We start from the raw sequence: 24,175 nt of genomic DNA on the forward strand, positions 1-24,175 counted from the left end.
TCATTGCTTTCTTCCCCACCAACTCCATCATTGCCTTCTCCCTCACCCCCATCATTGCCCCTTCCACCACCTCCATCATTGCCTTCTCCCTCACCACCCCCATCATTGCCCTTAACATTATCTCCATCATTGCCTTCTCCCTCACCCCCCATCTTTGCCCTTTCCACCACCTCTATCATTGCTTTCTTCCCCAACTCCATCATTGCCTTTTCCCTCAGCCCCCATCATTGCCCCTTCCACCACATCCATCATTGCCTTCTCCCTCACCACCCCATCATTGTCCTTTTCACCACCACCATCAGTTTCCTTTCCACCACCATCATCATTGCCTTCTCCTCACCATCCCATCGCTGCCGTCTCCTTCACGTACACACACACACTCACCCCTCCACACGTTCCCCGTCAACCGCAGCATCACCATCGCCGGCAGCTTTCTCTCTGATACAGACGCGCGCTGAATGCTGACATCATCCAGCCATCCTACTGTGTCAAACATGAAGCACGGGCAGGAAGCAGGACGATTACCTGCAGCTCCACTCCGCTGCCATTTTCTCCTGTAGGCAGTGGAGCTGCAGGAATCGCTCCCTGTTCACCGCACATGAGGGCAATCTGACCAGGGGCTCCCCGGAGCTTCGGGCTAGACAAGCCAGATTGCCCTCAGTGTTAGCCGCCTGCAGGGGCCCCCTCCACCTCCAGGCCCCGATGTAGTGCGGTATGTCCACCCCTGGACCAGGTCCTCCCGTGTAGTTCTGGGCTGATTCCTCCTTCAGAATCATCCTTACTCCACAAGGCGAGATCTTAAATGAAGCCCCAGACAGAGGAAGATTAACAGGCATCTTGTGTTTCTTCCATCTTCTAATAATTGTGCCAACAGTTTTTGCTTCTCACCAAGCTGCTGCCTATTGTCCTGTAGCCCATCCCAGCCTTGTGCAGGTCTACAATTTTGTCCCTGGTGTTCTTAGACAGCTCTTTGGTCTTGGCCATGGTGGAGAGGTTGGGGTGTGATTGAGTGTGTGGACAGGAGTCTTGTATACAGGTAACAAGGTCAAATGGGTGCAATTAATACAGGTAATGAGTGCAGAGTAGGAGGCTTCTGGAAGAAAAACTAAGGGTATGTTTCCACGTTCAGGAAACGCTGCGTGTTTGACGCTGCGCAGAGCCGCAGCGTCAAGCACGCAGCGTCCAGATGTTACAGCATAGTGGAGGGGATTTTATCAAATCCCGTCTCCACTATGCGTGGTAACACGCACCCGGCGGCCCTGCGATTCCGGACATGCTGGGCGTCTTTTAAGATCGCAGCATGTCCGTTTACCTTGTGGCGACGCTGTGCCGCCGCAAGGTAAATCACAGGGCGCTATGTGTGGGGTGCGATGATGTCGGATGTGTGCAATGAACACATCCGGCATCATCGCGTCACAGAAGGGGGCGGAGCGGGTTTGCCGCTCCGTCCAAATCACCGGCCATCCTGAAGGTGGACACGTACCCTAACAGGTCTGTGAGAGACAGAATTCTCGCTGGTTGGTCGGTGATCAAATACTTATTTCATGCAATAAAATGCAAATGAATTATGTAACAATCGTACAATGTGATTTTCTTTTTTTTTTATTCTTAGATTCTGTCTCTCACAGGTGAAGTTACGTACGGAAAAAATTACAGACCTCTCCATTCTGTGTAGGTGGGAAAACTTGCAAAATCAGCAGTGAATCATAGACTTATTCTCCCCACTGTATGTGGTGATATATTACTCATATATTATCGCTGTATATGGTGGTATATTATCTGTATTTTACATCTACAGTATATATGGCGGTATATTATCTGTATTTTACATCTACAGTATATATGGCGGTATATTATGTGTATTTTACATCTACAGTATATATGGCGGTATATTATCTGTATTTTACATCTACAGTATATATGGCGGTATATTATGTGTATTTTACATCTACAGTATATATGGCGGTATATTATCTGTATTTTACATCTACAGTATATATGGCGGTATATTATGTGTATTTTACATCTACAGTATATATGGCGGTATATTATGGTATTTTACATCTACAGTATATATGGCGGTATATTATGTGTATTTTACATCTACAGTATATATGGCGGTATATTACCTGTAGTTTACATCTACAGTATATATGGCGGTATATTATCTGTATTTTACATCTACAGTAATATGGCGGTATATTATCTGTATTTTACATCTACAGTATATATGGCGGTATATTATCTGTAGTTTCATCTACAGTATATATAGCGGTATATTATCTGTATTTTACATCTACAGTATATATGGCGGTATATTATCTGTAGTTTACATCTACAGTATATATGGCGGTATATTATCTGTATTTTACATCTACAGTATATATGGCGGTATATTATGTGTATTTTACATCTACAGTATATATGGCGGTATATTATCTGTATTTTACATCTACAGTATATATGGCGGTATATTATCTGTAGTTTCATCTACAGTATATATAGCGGTATATTATCTGTATTTTACATCTACAGTATATATGGCGGTATATTATCTGTATTTTACATTTACAGTATATATGGCGGTATATTATCTGTATTTTACATCTACAGTATATATGGCGGTATATTATGTGTATTTTACATCTACAGTATATATGGCAGTATATTATCTGTATTTTACATCTACAGTATATATGGCGGTATATTATGTGTATTTTACATCTACAGTATATATGGCGGTATATTATCTGTATTTTACATCTACAGTATATATGGCGGTATATTATGTGTATTTTACATCTACAGTATATATGGCGGTATATTATGGTATTTTACATCTACAGTATATATGGCGGTATATTATGTGTATTTTACATCTACAGTATATATGGCGGTATATTACCTGTAGTTTACATCTACAGTATATATGGCGGTATATTATCTGTATTTTACATCTACAGTAATATGGCGGTATATTATCTGTATTTTACATCTACAGTATATATGGCGGTATATTATCTGTAGTTTCATCTACAGTATATATAGCGGTATATTATCTGTATTTTACATCTACAGTATATATGGCGGTATATTATCTGTAGTTTACATCTACAGTATATATGGCGGTATATTATCTGTATTTTACATCTACAGTATATATGGCGGTATATTATCTGTAGTTTACATCTACAGTATATATGGCGGTATATTATCTGTAGTTTACATCTATAGTATATATGGCGGTATATTATTATGCTGCTGATTTGCCTTATTTTACAGCTCTCTGGGGCTGAATGTAAATGATGATTTCAAGTTTGCAAAATACTCGTGAAATGTACCTGAAGGTGTGAACATCTCCTCATGGTGCAGACTGAGGGTCCGTCCGGTGATGTCGCCCGGCCCCTGGCAGTGCCCGTATCTCGGGGTGATGGGATTTATAGAGATCTCGTATCATCTGTGTAAATGGACCCTTGGTTCGTGTTTGAAATCTGCAACAAGTCAGTTTTTCGTGCAGTAAAATGTGTTTTATTTGTGGAATTTTCCTCATTCACTTGAATTAGATAATGAAAATCCGCAGCAGAAATGGAGTAAAAAGTCCCATAATCTGTGCAGGAATGTTATCAATAAAGTTTTATCAAAACTAAGTAGCATGAAGTTTCCAAAGTAAAAGAGTTTTAATGAAAACATGAACAAAAAGAAATAAAGATTGTGGCTGAAAATATACAATAAATTTAATAGAATGAATTAGTGCAGAAAATCTGAAAAATCAAAAAAGCATCAAATGCTCCTGGTGGGAACTCAAATGTCAGCAGCCGTAAATAGTGACCCTGGGATCAGGAATCCACAGATTGTATGGGATCTCCAGGAGATCTCTGCTCCATAGGGGACGCTGCAGATTTCTCAGCCTAAAAACTGCCACAAATGTCTCAGGTGTGAACACAAACCAGGAATGTGCCCAGAACAAAGATAATCAGAGCCTAAAACCTAAAGCTCCTCATATTATATAATGAGAGCCACAGCATACAAAGTATAATAAGCCCCCATAATATATAATGTCTCCAGTATATATATGTAAGAGCCTTATTACAGAATTCATCTGTATATTATAATGTCCTCTCATATTATATAGTGAGAGCCACAACATATAAAGTATAATAAGCCCCCATTATATATAATGTCTCCAGTATATATACGTAAGAGCCTTAGTACAGACTTCACCAGTATATTATAATGTCCTCTCATATTATATAGTGAGAGCCACAACATATAAAGTATAATAAGCCCCCATTATATATAATGTCTCCAGTATATATATGTAAGAGCCTTAGTACAGACTTCACCAGTATATTATAATGTCCTCTCATATTATATAGTGAGAGCCACAACATACAAAGTATAATAAGCCCCCATTATATATAATGTCTCCAGTATATATATGTAAGAGCCTTAGTACAGAATTCATCTGTATATTATAATGTCCTCTCATATTATATAGTGAGAGCCACAACATACAAAGTATAATAAGCCCCCATAATATATAATGTCTCCAGTATATATATATGTAAGAGCCTTAGTACAGACTTCACCAGTATATTATAATGTCCTCTCATATTATATAATGAGAGCCACAGCATACAAAGTATAATAAGCCCCCATAATATATAATGTCTCCAGTATATACATGTAAGAGCCTTAGTACAGACTTCACCAGTATATTATAATGTCCTCTCATATTATATAGTGAGAGCCACAACATATAAAGTATAATAAGCCCCCATTATATATAATGTCTCCAGTATATATATGTAAGAGCCTTAGTACAGACTTCACCAGTATATTATAATGTCCTCTCATATTATGCAGTGAAAGATGTAATATACAATAATAAGCCATAATGCCTAATATAATGCACCACTTTAATATATTTCACCTTTATATTGAGACCCTTAAGGGTATGTCACATGTTCAGGATTTTTCGCGTTTTTTCACTATAAAAACGAGATAAAAACACATAAAAACCGCATACATATGCATCCTATCATTTAGAATGCATTCTGCAATTTTCGTGCACATGATGTGTTTTTTTTCTGCGAAAAAAAACGCATTGCAGTAAAAAAAAGCATGTTCATTAATTTTGCGGATTTTTCGATTTTTTTTTTCCCGCTCATTAAGGCTATGTGCACACGTCAGGATTTCTTGCAGAAATTTTCTGACAAAAAAAACGGACATTTCTGCCAGAAATCCGCATGCGGTTTTTTTTGCGTTTTTTGTGCATTTTTTCCCTATGCATTAAATAGCGGGAAAAACGCGAAAAATCCGCAAAATTAATGAACATGCTGCTTTTTTTACCAGGATGCGTTTTATTCGCGGAAAAAAAACCATCGTGTGCACAAAAATTGCAGAATGCATTCTAAATGATAGGATTCATATGTATGCGTTTTTTACGCATTTTTATTGCGAAAAAAAAACGCATGCGGATTTCTGGCAGAAATGTCCGGTTTTTGTCAGGAAATTTCTGCAAGAAATCCTGACGTGTGCACATAGAGTTAATATATTTCACCATTATCTAAAGTCTCAAAACAAATATAATGATACACTGCCAGAATATATACATAATGCAAAGCTCCTCCATAATATATATATAATTATCACGAAAGCCCGAAAATCTAGTTCATTACACCACTATAGTACATAATTATATAACTTATATAGGGAGTGCCATAATACTAAATATAATATATCCCAAAACTACATTTGTCCTTACTAATATTATACAGCCACAGACATATTATATATATATATATATATATATATATATATATATATATATATATATATATATATATATATACCCCCAATATCTAGCACAATGCACTGTTATATAACTAAGTTAGGGAGTGCTAAAATACATAGTATACAATCTAGCCCAGTACTATATGTGTCTTGGTTAATAAACACATAATATACTAATAGGGTGAGAGCCTCATATATAATGCACCACTATAATGTTTAATATTACACAGTAAAATATAGGAGAGACATAATATGTAACATAATATAATATATAATATCTTGCCATCAATATTATATATGGATAGTCTCTTCATATAATATAATGTATGTATAATAATTAAGTATTATAGTATAGTATTATAATATAGTAATAATAATATAGAGTCAGAGCCCAATATATCATATAATGCACCATAATATGGCGTGATAATGAGTGTATATCTCCCTATAACAGTCATAAGAGCCATCATATTGTGATATAATATAGTGCACTGTATAATACAGAACATTTCCTCAGTGATAATGACGTGTATACTATATATGGGATTTATACAAGGTTTCATGAAGCCACTTGCAAACTGTTTATATATAGTGTGTGTGTGTGTGTGTGTATATATATATATATATATATACTAACTATACATATCGGGGCTCTGTATATTATAAGTGCACAGTATATTCTGCAGCTTGTACCGAGTTGTGCCATGAATTATTGTACAAATCCTGATTATATGACATCTATATATATACAGTATATACACTATTAGTGTGCATACAGCCCTGCTGATCGCCCGATCACATCGCTCGAACTCCCAACCCTGTATATTACAAACGATTGACCGGTGATAGTAATAAAAATTTCATCTTCTATATGATTTCCATCCATAATAAAAATAGTAATAATAATAATAATAATAACAATGTTACATATAAAACCCCCGCAGCTGCAGAGGACATAATAGTCACATATAATACGGAGTATAATCCATAGATGCTGAGATACAGCCGGATCCGTGGTGTCACCGTACATTATATATATATAATATATTATATATATATATATATATATATATATATATATATATATATATATATATATATATATATATATATATAATGTCTGACAACTGACAGCACCTGGTACAGTCCCCCTATAATATCCATCTGTGTACAAGATGCTGACACTCTGTAGAAATATCACTGACAACAGCAGCATCGGCAGGATTGTGTGCGCTGCTTCTCTCTGGTGTCAGCACATAGGACTGAGACAAGTCCTGCTGCGCCCGATAATTGATCAGGTCCCCCCCCTCGCTGCCCCCCCCCCCCCCCCCCCCCCACTCGCTGCCCCCGGGCCCGGCGCTGATTGGAGGCCGCGGTGCCGGGTGCGGGGTGCGGCCTCCCCTGGTGTCGGCGCTGTGGAGCCGCAGTGCAGTCGCCATGGCTCTCAGCTCCCGGGCGCACGCCTTCTCTGTGGAGGCGCTAATGGGCGCTAAGCGGAAGGTGCAGGAGGAGGAAGGCGCAGAGCAGCGGAGCGGGCACCGCCAGGAGACGGGTTAGTGCCGGGGGGACGGGGCAGCACGGAGGACGGGACCCCAAACCCGGGAGAATGATGGAGGAGGCAGCCGGGAAGATGGGAGACGCCGAGGATTGCGCCGCGGCCCGTTCTCTGCGGTTCTCTGTGCGGTTTTGGAGCCGCAGTCCGTCCCGACTGTTTTTTTTTACACCAGTCTGGATCCGATCGTTCATGGACGGATACAATTATTATCGTACGATCCTCATTCTTATACAATCCTGGTTGTGTCCTGATCGTTATAGTCACATTATCCGATGGCTATTGATTCTCTGTCACTTTTTTTCTTTGCACAAAGTTTTCTTTTGCAGTTTTTTTAGGTAACTTTTTCCTGAGACAAATAGCAGAGGAGTTCTGAAATCCACAGATTTTTCGCTGCAGATTTCTCTTTTTGTAATGAACATTTCTGCTTCCAACTTGCCCCAATATCCACATTCGGTTTCTCCCCTTCATTGGGGTCTTTTAGCCCCTGCAGCGCCTTTTCCTCTGAGTGTTCCTCTCCTGATTTTGGCTACAAATACTGATGTAAAATACTGATTAGGGCTGTCCCACACGTCCAGATAATTCCGGTACCGGAATAAATCGGTACCGGAGTTATCCGTGTCCGTGTGCCTGGGAACTCACGGAGGCCATACCTGCGGCACACGTGTGCCGCCCGTATGGCGAGTGGGTACCACACGGAGCGTGTGGTACCCACTCTGCATGGTGCTGAAGCTGCGATTCATATCATCCCTGCAGCAACGTTTGCTGCAGGGAAAATATGAAGAATAGTGTTTAAAATAAAGATCCATGTGTCCGCCGCCCCCCCACCCCCTGTGCGCCCCCCCACCCCCTGTGCGCCCCCCCCGCTGGTCAGAAAATACTCACCCGGGTCCCCCGTCGGCAGTCGCTCCTTCCTGGTCTGGCCGCCGCTTACTGTATGCGGTCACGTGGGGCCGCTCATTTACACTCATGAATAGGCGGCTCCGCCCCTATTGGAGGTGGAGCCACATATTCATGAGTGTAATCGGCCGCATACAGTAGGAGGCGCGGCCAGACCAGGAAGGAGCGACAGCCGACGGGGGACCCGGATAAGTATTTTCTGACCAGCGGGGGGGGCGCACAGGGGGTGGGGGGGCGGCGGACACATGGATCTTTAGTTTAAACACTATCATTCATATTTTCTCTGTAGCAAACGGTGCTACAGGGAACATATGAATGGCGGCTTCAGCACCATGTGGGGGGGACAGCGCTTACTGTAGCGCTGTCTCCGGCACGCCACACGGACCCCAGACGGAGAATGTCCGTGTGAGGTCCGTGTTTTACACGGACCCATTGACTCTATTGGGTCCGTGTAAAACGTGCGCTCCCACGAACACTGACATGTCTCCGTGTTTGGCACACGGAGACACGGTCCGCACAAAATCAATGACATCTGAACAGATGCATTGATTTTTATGGGTCTACGTGTGTCAGTGTCTCCGGTACGTGAGGAAACTGTCACCTCACGTACCGGAGCCACTGACGTGTGAAACCGGCCTTAAATACTGACCGTGTGAACGAGGCCTAAGGGGCTTATTTTAACACCAGATTTTGTACAGTCTATGGGGCTGTTCACACCTCTGTGTTTTTTTTTTTCATGGACCAAGTTGTCTGCAAAAAAATCACAGAGACGTCTGATTTTGATCGATCTTGGCAATGCCAGTCTATGGGTCTGTGAAGAAGTCACCGTGACGTCTGATGCCATCGTGTGACCCCCAAGAAACCAGAGAATCCGCCTACAGTTTGTTTTTTGCACAGGAAAAATCCATTTCCTGATAGGAAAAACGGAGCAAAAATCTGATTAAAAACACTGGGAAAAATCGGTCACTTTATTTTTGCATGCGATAAAAATCACAAAACATCATAGAATGATCCTTAACGAGTGGAAGTTTAGAATTGTTTTGTAAACGTTTACTTTATAAAATCACTGATGGTAAATACGGACCCCGAGCGACGCTGAGGACACTGTGATGCATCACACGGATGAGAATTGCTCCTTTTTTTATTCAAGCACAAGCAAAAAATTGATATCTGAGGCCTCACTAAAGGCGCTAATGATTTTCATGCAAAAAAAAAGAGACTTTTTTCATATATAGTTGTGTTTTTCCCCTTTTTTCCCCTATGTACACGTCAAAAGCATAAACTCTGAGCATTGCTGTATTTGGGGAAAAAAAGCTCCAAAAATACAAAAAACAAATCTAACGATATCTGACCACAAAATGCCCAGTTTATATCACGCCTCATATTTTACTATTGACTTATATTTATAATTTGGACATGAAAAGGAGCAAAAGTATTGGGAAAGATCTGGATTAATATTTGTTGCTTCCATGACAAGCACAGAGTGTGACTGATTGGATGATCGCAGGTCCAGGACATCGCACATCAGGACTGGGGATTTATCATCAGTGGATGAACGATATGGACCAAAGTTGCCAACTTGACTTTTTCTTCTTTTTTTTTCAGGACAGTTTATCAATATTTTTTACAGACAGATTGTAAATCCAGAATAAATCATTATCTGATATCTGTCTGTAGCCCATAATTGTCACATGAAGAAATTAGCTGCATTCACTGCAAACTGTAGAACGATGATAATTACAGTAAAAAATAATCTTTCTTCAGATTCAAAAAATCTTTTTTTTTATTTTTTATTTACAGTCAGGGCAAAAAAGTGCCCAATTCTCATGGACCGTCCAGGAATTCCTGGAAGGTTGGCGACCCTGATGTGGACACAGATGTCCCGGGGATCCGTTAAATTTCTTTTCCTGCTGTTTTTCTTATTTTTGGACGACAGATCATTGGAAATGGATGGAGGCAGTGATAAGTCACGATCATTTCTGGATTCTGACACCAGAATTTGTAGCAGCTGCTCTTTAGCCTGATAAGATCCTAGACATATTATTATTATTATTATTATTATTATTATTATTTATATAGCACCATTGATTCCATGATGCTGTACATGAGAAGGGGTTACATACAAATATGATGGTTATTATATGTTATAGGGATGCAACTAGATAATATATTCTTATATATTATAAATAATATATTCTTATATATTATAAATATTCTGATTTATTATATAAGTACAACCAAGTATTGCTCTATACTGCAGGTACAAGATATTACTATACATTTCTGGTGCATAAAACCCATCACGTATCAGTACAATGGAACAATACTTCCTACTTAGTGTAACCGAATGTATCACAGTAATAGATGTAGATAATTCTAAACATTCACGGTGTTACACTGTCATTTTATATTACAACTAGATAACAATTTAATCAATTTTACAATTATAATAGAAGATAATAATATACACGTATAACATTTTTCCACTGTATTATAACATTCTATGTTTATAAAGATCGAGCTTCTTACAGATCGTTCATCCACCAAGTCACCATGGCTCGAGATCGAGCTGAAGGCCATTAGAAAAAATAAATAAATTGGGGTATGTGCACACGTTGTGGATTTCCTGGGGATCCGCAGCGTTTTTTGAGGAGCAGAAACGCTGCAGATCCGCAAGTGATTTACAGTACAATGTAAATCAATGAGAAAAAAAAATGCTGTGCTAATGGTGCGGAAAATTCCATGCGGAAACACTGTGGATTAAAAGAAGTAGCATGTCACTTTTTTTTTGCGGATCTAAAACGTTTTTGTACCCATTCCATTATAGAAATCCGCAGGGGTAAAAAACGCATGAAATCTGCACAAAATCCACAGCAAAACCGCACAAAAAAACGCGTCAAATCCGCACCTGCGTTTTCTGCCAAGAGATGCAGAATCCGCACAAAAAATTCCTGAGGCACTTCCGCAACGTTGGCACATAGCCTTAATGCTAAAAAATAAAAAATAATGATACAACTTGATAATGTCATATATATTGACCCCAGTGTAATAATTATCTATGATACCATATAATGCACCAGGTGGCAGAATGTTGGATTATAAGATTCTAGAACAATATGAGAATATTATTTGATTATTGATATAATTCTACCACTAGTTTTATAAAGTGCGGTCACATTCTACGATTCTAGAGCATGTTGATACCGTATAACGGCACCTGGTGCCTTTTATATTCCTATTATACTAGATAATAAAAGTGTCAACCTGCCGCACTATTATCAGTTTATACCTTTCCTGTAGAAATTCTTATTTATTCTATTACATTACTTGACGTTATATGGTCATTTTTGTTTTCTTTCATTTTATCAGGTCTAGTGTCCGCCTAAATCTTTACAAGTAAAACTCTGCAAATGTAGATTTCCACAAATACATCCTGAAGTATTATAACATCATTCTGCCACATAATTACATCATCTAATCATGTGCATTATAGCATCATGACAAGTCTAATGCCTCATAATAATATATAATGGCTGCAAAGTATTATAATATCCGGCTGCTCTGTCACTCCATAATACCATATAATGACCCCAATATATTATACAGTCATAGATCTAAAACCTTGTAATCCTAAATCATGGCCCCGGGTGATTTATACTGTCCTGTACTCGTAATAACTGATAATACTTTAGAACAACATTATTATACTTGTATCTTAAATCTATCACCACAACACAATGTTTGCACCTGATATTTTACAATGTTGCAAAATGCCAATACTGTAACCATGAAGGTGTAATACAATAATGTGATGTTTTATTACACTAACATACTATATAGTGAAGCTTGTGAATTATAATATGCCGTAATACTGTACAGAATATGCTAGAAGACACTTAGGATATTACTATGTCCTAAAATATTAGATAATAATAAGCCTCCTGCTAATATATTATATACCAAGTGGTTACATTTTAGTGAAACCGAAAGAAATCTTATGAATTATATTGTCCCATAATTGGAGCTTTATTATTACATAGTACAATAAAAAGACACTGGAATATTATATTGTCCCGGTATAATGATTCCGATGATGTCTCTATTACTAGATAATATTATATAATGACATTGATGCATTATGTTTTGTCACATAATGATATATAGTGTGTAATAATATCCTTACTGGTATATAACACTATATAACGACATCGGTGCATTATATTGTCCCACATTACTGTATGGTGATTATAACGTCCATATCAGATGATAGTATCTCTATAATGTCACTGGTGCATTGTCCCATGATGTTATGTAATGAGGGTGTGATAATATCCTGTAATACTGAGTTTAGTGTAAATGCTGCAGATCTGATCGGGAAATATTGCTGTATATCAGGGCGTATTTTCTGTTGGAGTGATGTCCATCAAAAATTCGGATCGCACCCGGACCAGTGTTATTCAGTGGGGCCGTGCCGATGAACACATTTATTCCACTGACTAAAAATGTCAGTGTACATGATTTCCTTCCGAAAATCAGATGAGACCCACCCATTCAAGTCTATGGGTGACAGAAAAAAATCTGATGCCACAGTTAGGCTGAGTTCACACTTTTTTTAAGTCATTTTTTAATGCGTTTTTTTAATGCAAATTGTCAGCTATGTTTTTCAGTACCAGCACATCCTATGAGATTTCAGAAGTCTCCTGCACACACATTGTTTTTTTTTTGTCATCAGTATTTTGTGCTTTGCAGCGTTTTTTTTGGACATAGAGCGTGTGCTACAGAATAAAATCTGCTACAGGAACGGAAAGTCCCAGCAAGTCAGTTTATTCTGCGGATGTGACTGGTCTGTCACCCTTTGCATACTGCGAGATGTGGACAATCTGCGCCTTTTCTGCAGAAAATATTCAGAATAATGTAATTCAATGGGGTCGTGCAGAGGAGCGATTTTTTTTTCACTGACCAAATCTGCATGTGAAACAAAAAAAAATCACAAAAAAATAAAAATAATAAAAAAAAAATGGCAGCATGCACTAGTTTCTTACAAAACTCGCATGACCCTCGCCATTTCAGGTCTACGGCTCTGCAAAAAAATCGGATACCGGAGCCGCAGCATAGATGCGACTTTTATGGATACATTGCAGTTCTGTAACATACGACACTGACAGTGATTAATAGCTGCTGCGGTAAAAACGGATCATAATCAGATGACAAGTGTGAACAAAATCCTTTGAGTTTTCTGGATGAATCTGTGACAATTTTCTTTATTCTGGTGTGAACCTGGTCTAACAAGAAGGACGTTATATTAATAACACTGGGGATATAATGTGACATTACTCAGTACTGGGAGTCTGTAGGATATAATGCTGCATTAGAGCTTCTCCTCTGATGACCCCTGTAAGCCCCCCTAACAGTCGCCCTCTATACTGCTCTTATCCCAGCAGAGAAAAGACCCAAATCCACAGCGACCCCGACTCCAGACCCAGCGACGAGCGAAGACAGCGAAGTCCAGGTGGAGCTCCAGGGAGGAGATCTGTGGAGGAGATTCCACCAGATCGGGACCGAGATGATCATCACCAAAGCTGGGAGGTGAGGAAGTGACAAGGACAGCGAAGGGTCACGTCCCCAAAATCCTACTGTACTAGACCGGAGATTGTGAGCCCGGACACCCCCCAACATCAGGAGGAGGATGTGGGGGGCACATGTACTTTCCTCCATATTAATGTCTATGGATGTAGATGAGGGCAGAGAAGATCCCAGAGGTGGATGTGGGGGGCACATACTTTTCTCCATATTAATATCTATAGATGTAGATGAGGACAGAGAAGCCCCCGGAGGTGGATGTGGGGGGCACATACTTTCCTCCATATTAATGTCTATGGATGTAGATGAGGGCAGAGAAGATCCCAGAGGTGGATGTGGGGGGCACATACTTTCCTCCATATTAATGTCTATGGATGTAGATGAGGACACAGAAGCCCCCGGAGGAGGATGTGGGGGGCACAAACTTTCTCCATATTACTGTCTATGGATGTAGATGAGGACAGAGAAGATCCCAGAGGTGGATGTGGGGGGCACATACTTTCTCCATATTAATATCTATAGATGTAGATGAGGACAGAGAAGCCCCCAGAGGTGGATGTGGGGGGCACATACTTTCTCCATATTAATGTCTATAGATGTAGATGAGGACAGAGAAGCCCCCGGAGGTGGATGTGGGGGGCACATACTTTCTCCATATTAATGTCTATAGATGTAGATGAGGACAGAGAAGCCCCCGGAGGAGGATGTGGGGGGCACATACTTTCTCCATATTAATGTCTATAGATGTAGATGAGGACAGAGAAGATCCCAGAGGTGGATGTGGGGGGCACATACTTTCTCCATATTAATATCTATAGATGTAGATGAGGACAGAGAAGCCCCCGGAGGTGGATGTGGGGGGCACATACTTTCCTCCATATTAATGTCTATGGATGTAGATGAGGGCAGAGAAGCCCCCGGAGGTGGATGTGGGGGGCACATACTTTCCTCCATATTAATGTCTATGGATGTAGATGAGGGCAGAGAAGCCCCCGGAGGTGGATGTGGGGGGCACATACTTTCCTCCATATTAATGTCTATGGATGTAGATGAGGACAGAGAAGCCCCCGGAGGTGGATGTGGGGGGCACATACTTTCTCCACATTAATGTCTATAGATGTAGATGAGGACACAGAAGCCCCTGGAGGAGGATGTGGGGGGCATATACTTTCTCCATATTAATGTCTATGGATGTAGATGAGGACAGAGAAGCCCCCGGAGGTGAATGTGGGGGGCACATACTTTCTCCATATTAATGTCTATGGATGTAGATGAGGACAGAGAAGCCCCCGGAGGTGGATGTGGGGGGCACATACTTTCCTCCATATTAATGTCTATGGATGTAGATGAGGACAGAGAAGCCCCCGGAGGTGGATGTGGGGGGCACATACTTTCCTCCATATTAATGTCTATGGATGTAGATGAGGGCAGAGAAGCCCCTGGAGGTGGATGTGGGGGGCACATACTTTCTCCATATTAATGTCTATGGATGTAGATGAGGGCAGAGAAGCCCCCGGAGGTGGATGTGGGGGGCACATACTTTCTCCATATTAATGTCTATGGATGTAGATGAGGACAGAGAAGCCCCCGGAGGAGGATGTGGGGGAGCACATACTTTCTCCATATTAATGTCTATGGATGTAGATGAGGACAGAGAAGCCCCGGAGGTGGATGTGGGGGGCACATACTTTCTCCATATTAATGTCTATAGATGTAGATGAGGACAGAGAAGCCCCGGAGGTGGATGTGGGGGGCACATACTTTCTCCATATTAATGTCTATAGATGTAGATGAGGACAGAGAAGCCCCCGGAGGTGGATGTGGGGGGCACATACTTTCTCCATATTAATGTCTATGGATGTAGATGAGGACAGCGAAGCCCCCGGAGGTGGATGTGGAGGGCACATACTTTCTCCATATTAATGTCTATAAGATGTAGATGAGGACACAGAAGCCCCCAGAGGTGGATGTGGGGGGCACATACTTTCTTCATATTAATGTCTATGGATGTAAATGAGGACAGAGAAGCCCCCGGAGTTGGATGTGGGGGGCACATACTTTCTCCATATTAATGTCTATGGATGTAGATGAGGACAGAGAAGCCCCCGGAGGTGGATGTGGGGGGCACATGCTTTCTTCATATTAATGTTTATGAATGTAGATGAGGACAGAGAAGCCCCTGGAGGTGGATGTGGGGGGCACATACTTTTCTCCCTATAGTGTATATTTATGTACAGGTGATGTTTTTGCTCCTGGTTTTGGTCTGTGTTCTCCCTTGTATACTTTGCTCATTATAGGCGGATGTTTCCTTCTGTGCGAATCAAAGTGAAGGGTCTGGACCCCGCTAAGCAGTATTATATCGCTCTGGACGTGGTTCCCGTCGACTCCAAGCGCTACAGGTATGAACGCTGTTATATGTGAGCAGCTCTGTGTGTAGGGTGGGCCGCGACATCCGGCCTCTGTCTCCCTGTGCGGTTTGTACAGGACATTGCTCATTAGGTCTCATTCATTGGAACTGTTTAACTATAAAACTTTCATTGTTGCCAAGAGCATCCAATCAGACCTCAGCTTATATGTTAGCACCTCCCCCGCGGATCAGCCCTGTCCTCCCTGTCTCTACAGATACGTCTATCACAGCTCACAGTGGATGGTGGCTGGAAACACGGATCATTCCTGCATTTCCCCCCGACTCTACGTGCACCCCGACTCTCCCTGCTCCGGAGAGACCTGGATGAGACAGATCATCAGCTTCGACCGCGTCAAACTCACCAACAACGAGATGGACGACAAAGGACATGTAGGTGTGGAGCCGCGGGACTTACCTTCCAGATCTCTGCATGTTTATCTATTATCTATCGTCTATCTATTATCTATCTATTATCTATCTATCTATTATATATCTATCATCTATCTATTTATATCTATTATCTATCTATCTATCTATTAACTATCTATCTATCATCTATCTATCATCTATTATATATCTATTATCTATCTATCTATCTATCTATCTATCTATCTATCTATCTATCTATCTATCTATCTATCTATCTATCTATCTATCATCTATTATATATCTATTATCTATCTATCTATTATCTATTATCTATCTATTATCGATCTATCTATTTATATCTATCTATTAGCTATCTATTTATCTATCTATCATCTATCTATATCTAGCTATTATCTATCTATCTATCTATCTATCTATCTATCTATCTATCTATCTACTTATCTATCTATCATCTATTATATATCTATTATCTATCTATCTATTATCTATTATCTATCTATTATCGATCTATCTATTTATATCTATCTATTAGCTATCTATTTATCTATCTATCATCTATCTATATCTAGCTATTATCTATTTATTATGTACTAGCTGTACTACCCGGCTTCGCCCGGGTTAATGACTGCTGTTAGCAAAATAGAATGTGTTAACAAAAATTTATTCTGCACACAAAAACCACAAAACAAATAGATAGAAATGTAATTATTAAAAGGCAAAAACTAAGCTAATAGAAGCATTTCACAACATATATTAGCTTTGTTATACTGAGAATGTCTTTGTTGCCTATATTAACCAATCAGAGCTCAGGTTAATTAACTGTAGCAAAATAGAAGCTGAGCTGTGATTGGTTGCTATTGGCAGCCTGATAAATCCCCAGCCAACCGGAAGCCCTCCCCCCTGGCAGTATATATTAGCTCACACATACACATAATAGACTGGTCATGTGACTGACAGCTGCCGTATTTCCTATATGGTACATTTGTTGCTCTTGTAGTTTGTCTGCTTATTAATCAGATTTTTATTTTTGAAGGACAATACCAGACTTGTGTGTGTTTTAGGGCGAGTTTCATGTGTCAAGTTGTGTGTGTTGAGTTGCCTGTGGCGACATGCATGTAGCGACTTTTGTGAGATGAGTTTTGTGTGGCGACATGCGTGTAGCAACATTTTGTGTGTCGAGTTGCATGTGACAGGTTAGTGTAGCAAGTTGTGTGCAGCAAGATTTGTGCATGGCGAGTTTTGCGCGTGGCGAGTTTTATGTGTGGTGCGTTTTGAGTATGTGCAAGTTTTGTGTGAGGCAACTTTTGCATGTGGTGCAACTTTTGTACATGTGGCAATTTTTCTGTGTGTGCAAGTTTTGCATGAGGTGAGTTTTCCATGAGGTGAGTTTTGCACGTGTGGCGAGTTTTGCGTGAGCCTAGTTTTGCATATGGCGAGTTTTGCATGTAGCGAGTTTTGCGCGTTGCGAGTTTTGAGTGGTGACTTTTGTGTTTCGACTTTTATGTGGCGAGGTTGGTGTGTGTGTGGTGAAATGTGTGCTGAGGGTGGTATATGTGTTCAAACACGTGGTAGTGTGTGGCGCATTTTGTGTTTGTGTTCATATCCCCGTGTGTGGTGAGTATCCCATGTCGGGGCCCCACCTTAGCAACTGTACGGTATGTACTCTTTGTCGCCATCGCTCTCATTCTTTAAGTCCTCATTGTTCACATCTGGCAGCTGTCAATTTTCCTCCAACACTTTTCCCTTCACTTTTTCCCCATTATGTAGATAGAGGCAAAATTATTTGGTGAATTGGAACGCGCAGGGTTAAAATTTCACCTCACAACATAGCCTATGACGCTCTCGGGGTCCAGACGTGTGACTGTGCAAAATTTTGTGGCTGTAGCTGCGACGGTGCAGATGCCAATCCCGGACATACACACATACATACACACATTCAGCTTTATATATTAGATATACCTGTATGTAATCTCCTGTATATAGTATATACCTGTGTGTCATCTCACCTATATATAGTATATATCTGTGTGTCATCTCCTGTATATAGTATATACCTGTATGTCATCTCCTCCTATACATAGCATATACCTGTATGTCATCTCCTCCTGTATATACTATATACCTGTAGGTAATCTGCTCCCGTATATAGTATATACCTGTGTGTCATCTCCTCCTGTATATAGTATATACCTGTATGTCATCTCCTCCTGTATGTAGTATGTACCTGTATGTCATCTCCTCCTCTATATAGTATATACCTGTGTGTCATCTCTCCTGTATATAGTATATATCTGTGTGTCATCTCCTCCTGTATATAGTATATACCTGTGTGTCATCTCCCCTGTAAATAGTATATACCTGTGTGTCATCTCCTCCTGTATATAGTATATAGCTGTATGTCATCTCCTCCTGTATTAGCCCTCGTTCACACGTTATTTGGTCAGTATTTTTACCTCAGTATTTGTAAGCTAAAATGGCAGCCTGATAAATCCCCAGCCAACAGTAAGCCCACCCCCTGGCAGTATATATTAGCTCACACATACACATAATAGACTGGTCATGTGACTGACAGCTGCCGGATTCCTATATGGTACATTTGTTGCTCTTGTAGTTTGTCTGCTTATTAATCAGATTTTTATTTTTGAAGGATAATACCAGACTTGTGTGTGTTTTAGGGCGAGTTTCGTGTGTCAAGTTGTGTGTGTTGAGTTGCGTGTGGCGACATGCATGTAGGGACTTTTGTGAGATGAGTTTTGTGTGGCGACATGCGTGTAGCAACTTTTTGTGTGTCGAGTTGCATGTGACAGGTTAGTGTAGCAAGTTGTGTGCAGCAAGTTTTGCGCATGGCGAGTTTTGCGCGTGGCGAGTTTTATGTGTGGTGCCTTTTGAGTATGTGCAAGTTTTGTGTGAGGCAACTTTTGCATGTGTTGCAACTTTTGTGCATGTGGCAATTTTTCTGCGTGTGGCAATTTTTCTGCGTGTGCAAGTTTTGCGTGTGGCGAGTTTTCCATGAGGTGAGTTTTGCACGTGTGGCGAGTTTTGCATGTGGAGAGTTTTGCGCGTGGCGAGTTTTGAGCGGCGACTTTTGTGTTTCTACTTTTATGTGGCGAGGTTGGTGTATGTGTGGTGAAATGTGCGCTGTGGGTGGTATATGTGTTCAAGCACGTGGTAGTGTGTGGCGCATTTTGTGTGTGTGTTCATATCCCCGTGGTGGTGTGGTGATTATCCCATAGCCCCACCTTAGCAACTGTACAGTATATACTCTTTGGCGCCATCGCTGTCATTCTTTAAGTCCCCCTTGTTCACATCTGGCAGCTGTTAATTTGCCTCCAACACTTTTCCTTTCATTTTTTCCCCATTATGTAGATAGGGGCAAAATTGTTTGGTGAATTGGAAAGCGCGGGGTTAAAATTTCACCTCACAACATAGCTTTGACGCTCTCGGGGTCCAGACATGTGACTGTGCAAAATTTTGTGCCTGTAGCTGCGACGCCTCCAACACTTTTCCTTTCACTTTTTCCCCATTATGTAGATAGGGGCAAAATTGTTTGGTGAATTGGAAAGCGCGGGGTTAAAATTTCACCTCACAACATAGCCTATGACGCTCTCGGGGTCCAGACGTGTGACTGTGCAAAATTTTGTGGCTGTAGCTGCGACGGTTCAGATGCCAATCCCGGACATACATACATACATACATACACACACACATACACACATTCAGCTTTATATATTAGATTATCTATCTATCTATCTATCCAGGCTCGGACTGGCCCATAGAGGAACAGGGAATCCCCTGGTGGGCCCCTGTGCACATCTGGGCCCCCAACCCCACTGTATGGGCAGTACTTGGCATAATTCACTTGTTTCACTCTGTAAGAACAAATCAGCATCTCATCATTCATTAACCAAACTACCCAGTTCATTATCATATATGGATATAGGTAAATTTGTGAACAGGGGTAGTGTAATATTTGTATGCAGGTGAAAAGTGGGCCCCCCCAAAGTCAATGTTACTGGTGGGCCCTTGGCACCCCAGTCCGACACTGTATCTATTAATCCATCACATTTTTCATGTAAGTAAATTGTGTCGATACTGATAGAGATGGAATCATTGCTCTTAAAGATTATTCTGCAAACATAAAGTTACAAATAGAGGAAACCTCGCTGGAATTCTATTTCCAATAACTTATCTGCGGAGAATTATGACTGGATTGTGCCCTGTAGAAATGACAATTAATAGTGATGATTAATGATTTATAATGGGATCGGTTTTCCGAGATTCCCTGGTTCCATTTATTCCAGCAGAGACCCGACCTCCAGCAGCTGGAATACCGAGTGTCGGCTTCTGAACCAGGGGAGACAAGCTCCTCTTCTATGACCCAGCAGTCACTTTCCTCATATATGGCAGAAAACATCTGATTTATTAATGCAGCTCCAGATATAATCTGATAGAAGTCAGGCAAGAGGCCAACAAGTAATTCTGTGACTGATGGAGGGACGGCTTCTAAAGACAAAAGGTGCAATATGGAGTAGAAGTACATCATCGGGCTGAGATGGCAGGTCACCACTGGTCACTACTGTTCACCACTGGTCACTGTCACTACTTGTCACTACTGGTCACTGTCACTACTTGTCACTACTGGTCACTACTGGTCACTACTAGTCACTGTCACTACTGGTCATCACTGGTCACCACTGGTCACTACTGGTCACTGTAACTACTTGTCACTACTGGTCACTGTCACTACTTGTCACTGTCACTACTGTTCACCACTGGTCACTGTCACTACTTGTCACTACTGGTCACTGTCACTACTTGTCACTACTGGTCACTATTGGTCACCACTGGTCACTACTGGTCACTGTCACTACTTGTCACTACTGGTCACTGTCACTACTTGTCACTACTGGTCACTACTGGTCACCACTGGTCACTACTGGTCACTGTCACTACTTGTCACTACTGGTCACCACTGGTCACTATTGGTCACTACAGGTCACTACTGGTCACTGTGAGATGACTTCATAGATGACTGATGATGTCACACTGATGATGTCACACTGATGATGCAATGATTTAGAAATTTCTTATAACCAGGAGTATAATTGTAATGGGTGCAGGGGCTGTGGTCACACTTGGACCCTGGAGCCTAAGGGGCCCAAACAGTCCTTCTTGTCTATATTAAAAGACCCAAACTTTTACCTACCCATGATGATTAGGAGTTCTGTTGGAGAATTTGCATTGGGATCCACAACCTTCAATTACGTCACGTCTTATCGCCATATTCTATCGCATAGAACAGATCATAAAGTGAAGGTTGGATATTTTGTGTCCACCATTGTGCCCGGCCGTGTTCCCCATTGTGCAGTGTCCCCGCTTCTTCTGTAAACGTCAGGGAAGTGAGGAGACAGTCACTGGAGTTTTGTGGGAGGAACATTGTCCCTTTCTTGTCTGATGTCAGGGTCTTGTTGCTCCTCAGCTCAGGGTCTTTGCTGAATTTTTCATTTCATAATGGGCTAAACTTTTCTATTCGCGGAAGGTCCTGACTGCAGTGGCCGGATGATCACTCAGATTCCTCTGCGGAGCCATGCTGCTATGATGGAGGCGGGATGTGGTTTACCATTGTCCTGCTGACATATACAAGGTCTTCTCTGGAATAGGCATTGTCTGGATGGAGCAGATGTTGTTCTATCACCTCTATATAATGTTCAGCATTGATGGCACCTCTCATGTGTGCGCTGCCAGGGACATAGGCACTAAAGCCGACCATTCATAATAGATGCAGAACTGTGTGCTGATAATGAGCTGGACAGTTTCTCTCCTCAATAACAAGCTGGATCGTTCCTCTCCTTGATAATGAACTGGTTGGTAACTCTTCTTCATAACAAGCTGGATGGTCTCTCTCCTCGATAACAAGCTGGATGGTCCCTCTCCTCAATAATAAGCTGTATGGTCCCTCTCCTCGATAACGAGCTGGATAGTTCCTTTTCTCGACAATGAGCTGGATTGTCCCTCTCCTTGATAACAAGCTGGATGGTCCCTCTCCTCGATAACAAGCTGGATGGTCCCTCTCCTCAATAATAAGCTGTATGGTCCCTCTCCTCGATAACGAACTGGATAGTTCCTTTTCTCGACAATGAGCTGGATTGTCCCTCTCCTTAATAACAAGCTGGATGGTCCCTCTCCTTGATAACAAGCTGGATGGTCCCTCTCCTTGATAACAAGCTGGATGGTCCCTCTCCTCGATAACAAGCTGGATGGTCCCTCTCCTCCATAACAAGCTGGATGGTCCCTCTCCACGATAACAAGCTGGATGGTCCCTCTCCTCGATAACAAGCTGGACAGCCCCTTTCCTCAATAACAAGCTGTATGGTCCCTCTCCTCGATAACGAGCTGGATAGTTCTTTTTCTCGACAATGAGCTGGATTGTCCCTCTCCTTAATAACGAGCTGGATGGTCCCTCTCCTTGATAACAAGCTGGATGTTTACTCTCCTCGATAACAAACTGGATGGTCCCTCTTCAATAACAAGATGGATGGTCCTTCGCCTCTATTACAAGCTGGATTGTTCCTCTCTTACTGCGTCTGCAGGCAATGACATCCGAGGTTCTCATAAAGAATTTCACATTTTCACCGCAGAACAGTTTTCCATTTTGCCTCCATCCATTATAAATGCGCTTTGTCCCAGAGAAGACGGCAGCATTTCTGGATTATGTAGATTTACGGATTCTTTACATGATAGATATTTCACTTACATTTGTGGATTGTACGGCGACCTGTGATCACAGTGCGGTCTGAGTGTCTGAAGATCCCGAGCCTCCAATAGTGACCATCGGCTTGTCACTTGTGCACATGGCTCTCTCCATAATCTCTGAATCTTCTGATGATATTATGTGATTATGTGCTGTAGATAGAGGAAATTCAAAGTCTTAGTAGTTTTATGTTAAGGAATATTTTTTCAATTTGTTCCATCATTGTTAGACGCAGATCGGTGATCTCCGACCATCTTTGCTCCTGTGAGACTCTGCCTCTTCTGCCTTTGCCTTTTTCCAGTCTATTATTATCCTTGGCCCAACTTTATTGAGCCGTCGCTTCCACGAATTTCTAAATAAGTTCATATAATCAGATAAGATGGAAAAATGTCCACCGTTCACTTTCTGATCTGTTCTGTGTGAATAAAATATGTTGATAAGAGATTTCCATATAGTTATTTCTTGTTCTCTTTACATTTTCCACAGCGTCCCATCTTTTTTGGTATTGGGCTTGTATATACACCGTACAGTCACATAAACCCCTTATACCTAGGCGTCTCTGTATGACCCCCAGTGACGTGCGGGGGCCGCATTCATCTTCTTTGTCCTGTCCTCCACAGTCCTGAAATTCCTCCATTTGGCAGCAACAGATGTGTCATTGGTCACAGCACATTACTCTGGTCACTGGATGCCCAGTGTGACCCCGTCCAGCACGACACCCGCACATCACAGCCACATCAATGTCACCAACATCAAGAGACCCCCAAAAAACATAGGCTTAATAGGTGTCAGACACCAT

The 24,175-nt window shown here is 41.3% G+C and overlaps 1 protein-coding gene across 2 annotated transcripts in view; it reads left to right on the forward strand.

Moving 5' to 3' along the window:
* The first annotated feature begins 7,193 nt into the window (after positions 1 to 7,193).
* The window catches only part of TBX22 (T-box transcription factor 22), a 32,270-nt gene continuing 15,288 nt past the window's right edge, over positions 7,194 to 24,175 (forward strand). The window contains exons 1-4 of one of the 2 annotated variants that reach the window (XM_077292578.1): positions 7,194 to 7,348; positions 13,690 to 13,834; positions 16,126 to 16,227; positions 16,451 to 16,625. In XM_077292578.1, coding sequence (XP_077148693.1) covers positions 7,234 to 7,348; positions 13,690 to 13,834; positions 16,126 to 16,227; positions 16,451 to 16,625 — 537 coding nt within the window. In that variant the 5' untranslated portion in view covers positions 7,194 to 7,233. Of the gene's footprint in view, positions 7,349 to 13,686; positions 13,835 to 16,125; positions 16,228 to 16,450; positions 16,626 to 24,175 lie in introns of both variants that reach the window. The other variant, XM_077292577.1, reaches the window with a different exon arrangement.

The sequence above is a fragment of the Ranitomeya variabilis genome, chromosome 2 (genome assembly GCF_051348905.1).
Source record: "Ranitomeya variabilis isolate aRanVar5 chromosome 2, aRanVar5.hap1, whole genome shotgun sequence".
NCBI lineage: Eukaryota > Metazoa > Chordata > Amphibia > Anura > Dendrobatidae > Ranitomeya > Ranitomeya variabilis.